This window comes from Triticum aestivum, chromosome 5D (assembly GCF_018294505.1).
Source record: "Triticum aestivum cultivar Chinese Spring chromosome 5D, IWGSC CS RefSeq v2.1, whole genome shotgun sequence".
NCBI classification, from domain to species: domain Eukaryota; kingdom Viridiplantae; phylum Streptophyta; class Magnoliopsida; order Poales; family Poaceae; genus Triticum; species Triticum aestivum.
Genome location: NC_057808.1, coordinates 36345620 through 36355259, shown reverse-complemented (window position 1 = coordinate 36355259; position 9640 = coordinate 36345620). Strand labels below are relative to the sequence as shown.

Genomic DNA, 9640 nt, shown 5'->3' with positions numbered 1-9640 from the left:
AATTCTGATGCCTTCATGTATATGTTCTATCTAATTTTCTCGTAATGGGCTTTTGTCCCGCTTTATATAAAGCAATAACACAACAAAGTACACGAGCGAACGATACATTATGAAGGGGAGACCCTCTTACAAAGCAGATCAAAAGATAAACATGAACTTAGAACAAGCCTAACACCTTGCCGAAAATCGGCCCACACGCAACCACCTCAAGTAGTGCCCCCCAGACACCACCGCGCCAACGACGGCCGTTGCTGGCCATCAACCCTCGCAGTGTGTGCCGCCCCTCTGCCTAGCCACACTGTGGCAGGCCGATCTGGGCCACAACATGCACATGGGAGGCAAGGGAGCCTTAGCAGCCCCATCCACCACCGATGCAACAACAAGCTGATGCATAGGTGAGCCCCACCACCGGACCCCGCCACCACTCGCCGAGCCCTGCCGTCGTATGCCGCTTGAAGACCGCAGTCATCGCCGATGCAGTGCATCGCTGAACCCCCCGGGAGCCGCCGCCACAGCACCGGGGGAGCCGCGAGAAGGAGCCCCGCCGTCGCCGTCGGCCACGCGGGCTTCTCCCGTCGGCTTCATCCGGCGGCGGCATGGGGAGAGAAGGAAAAGGGGAGGCGGTGCTAGGTCGCGGGAGACACCCTCGAGTCGCGCAGGCAAGAGCGACATGGTGGGTTTTTTTCTCTCCATATAGGTAAGCGGTGGCAACATCCGTTTTTTTTTCAAGTTCATATTGACTATTATGGAGATCAAATATCTAAAGTTATATTCCATTCATCACCGAGGAGTAATATTTTCATATCTGTACCCATAAATATTTGTTATAATTCAGAACTTTTATATATTTACACCATCAATTAATGTCAGAATGGTTTTATTATTAAAAGGTTTACCACCTAAAATAAATTGTCAGTGTGGTCCCATGGCTTGATGACTAAGGGTATATGGATTCATTGATCTAAAACATTATTTGCGTATTCTTCATTTATATCTAGTACAAAATGTAAGACTTTTTTAAAAAATTGTTTAGATTGTTTACCACATGTGTCATGTGGTGCAAAATGTAATAGAGGAGTACGTTTTTAAGTGTATCTACCGGTGAAAACATAAACAAGTGTCGTAAGCGGAATCGGGGAAGGAAACGAAGTCCGGATCCGTTCCTCTTTCTCGGACCGGCCGATGGCGTCGGCGTCGGCGGCGGCGGCTTTGGAGAAGGCTCGGCAGCTGCTGGAGGAGGCGGCGGCCGAGTCGCTGCCGACGGAGCAGGTGGACGCGCTGCCGTCGGGGTTCTACGACGCCTTCGTGCTCTGCGGCATCCGCGTCCACGCCGTCGAGCCCGGCCGCCTCCTCTGCCACTTCACCGTCCCCGCCCGCCTCCTCGTGAGCCTCCCCTCCCCTCCCTCCCTCCTTCAGCCAGATCTACCTGCCCCCTCCCCTCTCCTGCTCCTCGACGCTTGCTACTTATCGCACTAGCCCAACTATAATTTAATTTCCCCCATCTACTACTGTAGTAGTACAATCATTAGCGTTCATTCAGAGAATTACCTTTCCGCTGTAGCTGAGGAACCTAATTTCAGAACAGCAGAGTTCCATCATCTAATTGTTAACTGGAACACAAGCTGTGCCATCGTTCTTGCCTTCTTGGAGCAGCTTGTTATATTACCTTTTGATGATAGTTGCGTTCGTTGTTGAGCAGAACTCGGGCAACTTCCTGCACGGTGGCGCCACCGCGTCGCTGGTTGACTTGGTGGGTACTGCTGTCTTCTACACCGCCGGGGCGCAAACCAGGGGCTCACCACTAGAGATGAACATCTCCTATCTGGATGCTGCATTTTCGGATGTGAGTGGCTTTCACCGAATTTAATTGGGTGGGAACTAACACATGTTGTTGTTTCGTCAGTATCGATTCCTTTGCTCCATTGGTTCACATGAGATGTGTTCTTGTACTTCCTAGTTATAATCCCCATGGCCCAACTACCACATGGAGTTTGAAGCTATTACCCAACTCTAAAAGTAAATTCACAGAGAAATGAGCTCATAAAGTTACATTATCAGACGGCCAATAATCTTTAGTTCACACAATTGTACTCCACTCTGCTAGCACCAGTACCAGGTACAGATGCTACTGAACACCATAAATCATTGTTTACGTTGCAAATTCTGTGCCAGTTACCAGTTTTGGTGTACCAAGATTCGTGTAGTTTGTAAATTTTGTTAAGAATGCTCTAGTGCTTAACCAAGTTGTGGTAGTTGTTGTTTTTATTCCGAAGTGCATGGATGACCATGTCAATCTTGATGCATTAGCTGAGCTGTTGGAATATCGTGCTTCACTTCTGAAGTTCTTGTGATTGTACGGTAACTATGAAATCATATGTTGCCATTTGCAGGAAGAGATTGATATCGAGGCCAAGGTTCTGCGTGCTGGAAAAGCAGTAGGAGTGGCCACTGTGGAACTGAAGAAGAAATCTGGCAAAATCATCGCTCAAGCCCGCTATTCCAAGTATCTTGGTGCATCTAGTAAACTGTGAAGGTGTCCTTGCGTTGTAAGCTGTAAGCCTGTAATTGCTCTTGTTTACTTGGCAGCCCTTATGTAATAGAATAATGTTGTCTTGAAATGGGAAATATGGAAATTAGTTCAGGAGTTTGCTACATACTACGATGACCTTTGCATGTTTAATTACAGAGTTGACATATAAATACATTGATTTATGCATCCGAAAACAGCAATACTGCCTGACAAAGGTACCGTGAACATGAACAAGTCTGACTACCAAAGGCTAAAGACAAATACTTCCGAGGATCAAGGCTAATCGATTTAACTAATTAAAATATTAAATGCTAGGAAATGAAATAAGATGATTTCCATAAATTTGAGCCAGGTGTGAGTTTCTATGACATTCTGATGTCCTAAGGCATCTTTCTCAAATCGATGGTTCCTAGTATATCTGACATTTCAACTCTTTCTGTTCCACATGGAATCTTTGGTCTCCCAAGTTTATATTATATCAACAGAAGCCTTTTGTTCTTCAGCAATAGATGCTCATGATGACAACGACAACAATAACAAGGTGCAAACTTATCACCATCTTTTCTTATTGCCCTTTTAATCCTGCAAAGCATTTACAGGTTGCTGCAAGCACCATCAATATCCTATTGTCCCATGGCATAGCCTTGAAGAGATCAACAATGTTGTAGAACATTTAGAGAGGGAGCTGCACGCCGATATGATTGCCACCGAGTACCAACAGTTATGCAGATTGTCAGATGTTTGGCCGGCATATCATAAGGGAACAAGTAATAAAATTTCTCCTGTACAGAAACCACTTCTCTGAAGAAAAAATGGATATTCTTCCAATTATCATCCATATTGGAGTCAGAAAGAGCACCCTCATGCAGCATGTTTGTGATGATGCAAGGGTTCGTAACTGTTTCTAACCAGTCATGTTGGTTACATCAAGATCATCACACAGGCAACACAGTAACCAAATCATGGAAATTGGATTAGCGCGGACAATCAAGTTGAGGATCTTACCGCTGCGGAGTATTTGTTCTACTTCCAAAGCGCTTGCACTTGCAGAGGCAGATTTTTAGGAAAATTGCCGCAGGCTAGAAGTAGATGGTAAAGTGATTACAAAGGGTCATTCGTTGGCGCAAAGATCATTGGATCATTTCTGAGAGCTACCCCTAGGTAGCAGTTGGCGCATAGCATTGAGAAGTAGTATCTGTAGCTGCCAGTTCTTGGCATGGCAGTAGTGATACAGGTACAGGTAAAAGCAGTGGCAAAAAGAAAGTCATACTTCAATCTGCTTTGGTATGAAATTTGTTAGCTTTTGGAAAGCCTGTGCTGGAAGTCCAGCTCGCTTGGAAGCAGGCGACCATTTGTACCGAAGGACTATTTGGAACAAGTAAAAGAAGAGGTTTCTAAGAGGATGCGATGCTGAAATGAAAGGACGGTAGAAAACAGCACAAAACTGGACATCAGACAATATAAGATTCAGTACAAAATATTTCTACATACTAGATAAGGAAGCACTGATCAGCACACAGAATTCCTATACACAAGGTTTAGTTCCCCAACAACACGGGGTTCCCCATGATTGAAATGTGTGGCTCCTGCTGAACTGTTTCGCCCACTTACAGTGCAATGGGCGTTGTAGTCCAGGCAAAAGAATGGCATAACTGACCTGCACAACAACACTTTTGCATTTTGAACATCTGCACTCCAGCTTTCTTGGTCTGCTGATGCTGCATCAGGGCTTGGCAGAAGCATATCATGTAACCTGGCAAACTCAGGCTGTGTCGAGGAGAGCGGTTTCTTGGATATAATCAGCTGGCGCATCTTTACATGACTTGGCAGCAGATTTTCTGCCAAATCCGCAATGTATCCAAGGCCATCACCCAACAAGGACAAACCCCCGATATTGCTTCTCAGAATCTTACACCAGAGCTGTAGATTTGGATGGGCTTTCAGCACCCCTCCGACGATCTTTGCGCCGAAGAATGATCCATTTAGCTTCCATGCAATGGCTTTGCCTACAGCCAGCAGCCTCGGGTTCTCCTCAATGTCCGTGGCAGCAAAGGCATGCGCCTTGAAGAAGAACCAGTACTCTGGGTGTGGCAAGACCTTCAGCTTGACTGGCTCCACTGTCCCCATGCCAGCGGCGACACGCCTGTTGTTGGTGGTGAGTATGATCTTGCTCCCCTGTTTGCCATGTCTCAGGCTTGGCAAGAGCTCCTCCAGCATTTGCTTCCTGTGCATGTCAACATCCTCGAACACCATCAGGAACCGCTTCTTGCGGAAATTCTCGTTGAGCACTTGCAGCGGATGATTAAGCTTTCCAGACCCTCCAATCACATGTTTGGATTTCAGAACAACAGTTGGTCGACCCATCGCCATAGCGTAGGTAGATGAGAAATTAAACAGCATGATTATTGGGAAGCGGTTGCGCAACCTGGCATCATCGCAGACGTGCTGCACCAAGGTAGTTTTCCCAGCTCCAATGTCACCAACAATTGGGAGCAAAGGCAGCTTCCCCGTGATGCATGGACCGTGGTCGTCAAGCAAGAAATTGATGATCCTTTCTTTCTCGACATGTCTGCCAAACATCTGCCCGTCCACAAAGATGTTGGTAGCCAAAGGGCGGCGGATCCGCTTGCAGCCTTGCAGGAGCATCATGAACTCCCGGAGATCATCAGATATGCTTTGCAAGCTCTCTAGCACCGTGTCGATCTCATCGACACCGGCGTCATGGCGAGGCAGTATGCACTTCACGGTGCTCGTGGCGACACGCACGCGCTTTGCAGGATTAAACAAGGACAGAGAGAAAGGCTGTGCTGCTACCTTGTCACCATGCCCGTCTTCGAGCTCCGGCTCTCCGCACCTGATCGTGTCCAGCAGATAACGACCCTGGTACACACCGTCGTTGAGCTCCGAGAGCCATTCGAGGACAACATGGTTTGTGATGTGCCTCCCTTTGGCCTCCTCCACCACGCTGTGAATCCTGACAAGCATACGACTTATCTTCTGCAGCTTGACACTGGTGCTCTGTTGGTCGCTGAAGCGGCCGGCGAGAAGCGAGATCACCCTGCCCACCATGTCGCCGACTACCGCCGAGAAGATGGCCTCCGCCATGGTAAATTTCTTACCAGCAGATCTTGGAATGTTTCAGGGCAAATTTATGGACGGGTCATGTAGTGGTGCTGCAGGTCACCATTTTTGACAATATCGTCTCACCTGTGATGTTTGATTGCTCAAAAAGTCAAGGTGAGCACCAATAGTTGGGTGGTATGGTTCTTAGCAGGATAGCGACTTCAAAGACTTTGGTGCTCTGGCTTTATATGACACCAGAAGTCTGCAACACGTGGTTTCTTGTGCACTACGTATAAATACTCAGGTGCTTTCTGAAGGAATGAAAACCAATGATGCGCGACTTGTTGGCGGTAGATACTACAGACAGAATTGTCTTTTCTTTTCAGTTGGTCTGGTCTCTGGTGACCAACGCTGAAAGGAGTTGAATGAATGGGGATCTGGTGTGGCCACTCGTTTGAGATGGCCATCATTTCTGACTGGTATCTGACTTGTGTGACGAGCCCGTCAGTGACGACCCAGTCTGTAGAAGTGTGTCTTGCTTAGCTGCTGGTGTAATTCACTTGTGCCATAATATCTCCGAATTTCCAAGGCCGGGGATGGTGTTGATTTGAAATTGTCCTTCAGGAGATGTTTTGATCACAAAATATTGGATTGATCTCCTGCAAATTGTTTCTAACCTAAGGTTGATTCAGGGCCCTGACCGAAAGCGTGGAAGATGCACAATTCAGGAGTGTATAGCTCTCAGTATTTATATATAGTTACGAATTCAGTTTTGTTAAAGCACATCTGTTTAGGGGGGGATTACTCCAGTTATTGTTCCTACTGCTTGGAAGATTCATGTTCCCCCTGGGGTACATATGTTCTTGTGGTTACCATCACATTATAAACTGCTAACTAGGGATAATTTAGCTAAGAGGCAGGAGATTCTTGATAAAAGTTGCCTGTTGTGCTGTGAACCTGAATCCTGTCACCACTTGTTTTTCGGTTTGTGGCATTGCTGCATAATATTTGCAGGAAATCTTTGAGATGCTTGGATTCAATAATCGGTTTATTGAGCACCATACTGCGAGAAGTAATTCTAATTCGGGACGGAGGGAGTATCAGCCTGTGGCTAACTCTGGCTTTGCAATAAGAAAACACGCTGTAAGTAATAATATGAATATGTCTGCTTTCTTCTGGTCGATCTGGAGGTTCAGAAACGATATTTACTTTGGCCGGACTAAATGGATGGGCTTGCGGGAATATTTGTCGTCTGGTAAAATGATGGAGACTACTCTGCCCCAAGGGAAAAAAAAATCATCTGCCGGGCAGATGCCTGCTGTTTATTGAGACCAAAGCCGGAAATTCCCCAGCTGAGGCTCAGCTCTACCTGAAGAAACGGCGCGCTGATTGGAAGCTGGGACCCCGGAAGGGTTGGTGGCGGCAATCTTGCTTTGAGCTCTTCTTGCATATTTATTTGATTTTGTTTTGCACTTGTGGTTGGTGCTCTTCTTGCATATCACTGGATGCGGGTGCACCATTTAAACGATCGTTGGTTGTATGTACTCCTAGAAAGAAAAGAACATACTTGGCGAGAACGGCGTTTTGGCTCTTGGTCTCCATGGAGGCCGATTTTTTGAAAAATTCAAAAATTTTGGTTTAAAAAAAAATCTGAAAAAATTTGTATAAGTAAACAAGGATGTGAGGTATGTATGTGTAAAACTTTAGGGTGAAAAACGTTGAATGCAACCTGTACAAAAAAGACAAATTAATGGTTTGGGAGGATGAATAGTATCATGTGTTAAAAAAACCCTCAGATTTGTCTTTTTTGCACAACCCTCATTTCGACGCATTTCATCCTAAAAATTTACACACTGTTGGATCTAACCCTAGCTAGCTCGAACTGGTTTTCAGGGACAAAAGTAGAAGAAGAAGCGAACCCACAGGTGTTTTTGCGGCGACGAATGCCTCGCTGCCAAACAACGTTTTCTCCCGCTCAAACTGTAACTAAACCACGAGCTACATAGGCCTATATAGGCAGACGCACGCCACCGGCGCTCAAAAACCGCTAACAACCTGGACGCACCACACAACTCGTAACAAACACGAGATCAACCAGCTTTTTAGCTAACGGAAACGCAGCACCTACGCTTCACACGAACGCGTTCACCTCTCGATCACACGCCTGGCAACAAACCGTCTTATCTCGGACTCAACCCAAACTAGACCTGCATGGTGGACACGAACGCGAGCACAGACTCATGCGCCACCGGGACACACATGCTAAAAGGCCCGAGCTGTTATGGGACTTGAGCTACTCGCGAATTCAGAGAAAAACAACAAGAACAGATGGTGAATTGGATTGGATTTCACTTAGGGTTCTTACAGAAAGAGGAGTAGCTTCGCTAGCCGGAACACGGCGGCTAGGGGGAAACCCTAACAATTCTCTAGATGCCTCTACCAGCCTCTCGATCCTGGCTTTATAGCCATTACAATGGTAAAAGTACAACAGAGAAATAACAGAGTGGGTGGAGTTGCCGGAAAGGTAACAGTGACAGCCGAAGGAGTGACCGCCGTCTGATCGACGATCCACGCTACTGATCATCCCGCCAGCGCGCGAAGCGGTACGAGGGCTGAGGTGCGTTGGATGGAGATCGGTCGGTCCAGTTTGAATCATCCTCACGAAACGGTACGCAGAGTTAACTGAAGAAACTGTGCAACTGTTGTTACATTCAGGCAGGGTCCTCACAATCCCCCGGAGTGAGACCAGCCTTGCCCTCAAGGATGGAAAGCTGGAAACACCTTTTGGATAAAACCAGAGTCTTCCTAGGTAGCTTGTTCTTCTAGTAAATTCCTCCATTTGATGAGCCAACGGACAACGGGGATGGAGATATCACCTTGCTTGCGGGGAACTAGTTTTCTTTCCAACAATTTCTCTAGTTCCAGCAAAACTGTCCCATCTGGATTAAGTAGTGGAAGTTGAGGGTTCAGAATAGCATTAGGCCCCAAGTGCTTCTTTAATTGACTAACATGAAAGGTGTCATGTAACTTGCAGTCATATGGTAACAGCACTTTATAAGCAGCATTTCCCACTTTGGCCATTACTCTGAAAGGGCCATAGTATTTGGAATGAAGTTTTAAGTGCCTGTGGACACTCAATGAAGTATGCCTATATGGCTGGATCTTAAGGTAAACCATATCACCAACTTCAAAGATTCTCTCTGATCTTTTCCTATCAGCAAATAATTTCATTCTTTCTTGGGCTTTCAGTAAGTTTTCTTTGATGATAGCAGCAGTATCTTCAGGTGGCAGGGAAAATTGAGTATCTTCAGGGAGAATAGCAGGGTATAGAGCAGATTCAGCAATCATTGTTGGTTTCCTGCCATACACAGCTTGGAAGGGGGTAATTTGCAGAGCTGTGTGGAAAGAAGTGTTGTACCACCATTCAGCCAGGGAAATCCAGTAGCACCACTTCTTGGGCTGATTGAAAACCATGCATCTCAGGTAGTTTTCCAGGCACTGATTAACTCTCTCTGTCTGACCATCAGTCTGAGGATGGTAGGAAGTGCTCAAGTGCAACTTGATCCCTAATCTTTTGAAGAGGTACTGCCACAGATGACTGGTGAAGATCATGTCTCTGTCAGTGACAATTACGCAAGGAAAGCCATGTAGCTTGAAAACATTGTCAATAAAAGCAGTAGCCACTGATCTGACACAGATTGGATGTTTCATAGGGATGAAGTGACTGTACTTAGTAAATCAGTCCACCACTACTAGTATGAGATCTTTGTGGTTGGAAGTTGGTAAACCCTCCACAAAGTCCATGGAAATGTGTGTCCAAGCAAACATTGGTGTTGGAAGAGGTTGGAGCATTCCAGGACATTTGCAATGTTCAGGTTTGTTGATTTGGCAGACATGACACTGTATAATAAAGTGTTGAACACTCTTTTTCATACCAGGCCAATAAAACAACAATTTCAGCCTATTGTAGGTAGCTCTCTGTCCTGAGTGGCCACCCAATTCACTGCTGTGGAAAGCTGTTAATATACTAGTTCCAAGCTTGTCATC

The 9640-nt window shown here is 46.1% G+C and overlaps 2 protein-coding genes across 2 annotated transcripts; one reads left to right on the top strand and one right to left on the bottom strand.

Annotated features, from left to right (window-relative positions):
• Positions 1-1089: 1089 nt before the first annotated feature.
• Positions 1090-2641, top strand: LOC123119268 (acyl-coenzyme A thioesterase 13). Its single transcript, XM_044538996.1, has 3 exons — positions 1090-1383; positions 1700-1843; positions 2391-2641. Exons 1-3 carry the CDS (start codon positions 1183-1185, stop codon positions 2529-2531), a joined length of 486 nt encoding a protein of 161 aa, XP_044394931.1. The 5' UTR covers positions 1090-1182; the 3' UTR covers positions 2532-2641.
• A 1153-nt stretch (positions 2642-3794) lies between these two features.
• LOC123119269 (disease resistance protein RGA2) lies at positions 3795-5671 on the bottom strand. The gene is made up of 2 exons (XM_044538997.1): positions 4142-5671; positions 3795-3974 (listed from the first exon to the last, which is right to left on the bottom strand). The coding sequence occupies exons 1-2, from the start codon at positions 5633-5635 to the stop codon at positions 3795-3797; spliced, it is 1674 nt and encodes a 557-aa protein (XP_044394932.1). The 5' UTR covers positions 5636-5671.
• Positions 5672-9640: the final 3969 nt, after the last annotated feature.

Excerpts from the sequence above, each read along its gene's own strand:
- LOC123119268 (XM_044538996.1), top strand. The coding sequence starts at position 1,183 with ATGGCGTCGGCGTCGGCGGCGGCGGCTTTGGAGAAGGCTCGGCAGCTG. Across the intron at positions 1,384-1,699 it reads CCGTCCCCGCCCGCCTCCTC|AACTCGGGCAACTTCCTGCA; the intron begins GTGAGCCTCCCC and ends GTTGTTGAGCAG. Across the intron at positions 1,844-2,390 it reads TGGATGCTGCATTTTCGGAT|GAAGAGATTGATATCGAGGC; the intron begins GTGAGTGGCTTT and ends TGCCATTTGCAG.
- LOC123119269 (XM_044538997.1), bottom strand. The coding sequence starts at position 5,635 with ATGGCGGAGGCCATCTTCTCGGCGGTAGTCGGCGACATGGTGGGCAGG. Across the intron at positions 3,975-4,141 it reads ACTACAACGCCCATTGCACT|TTTTGTGCTGTTTTCTACCG; the intron begins GTAAGTGGGCGA and ends TCTGATGTCCAG.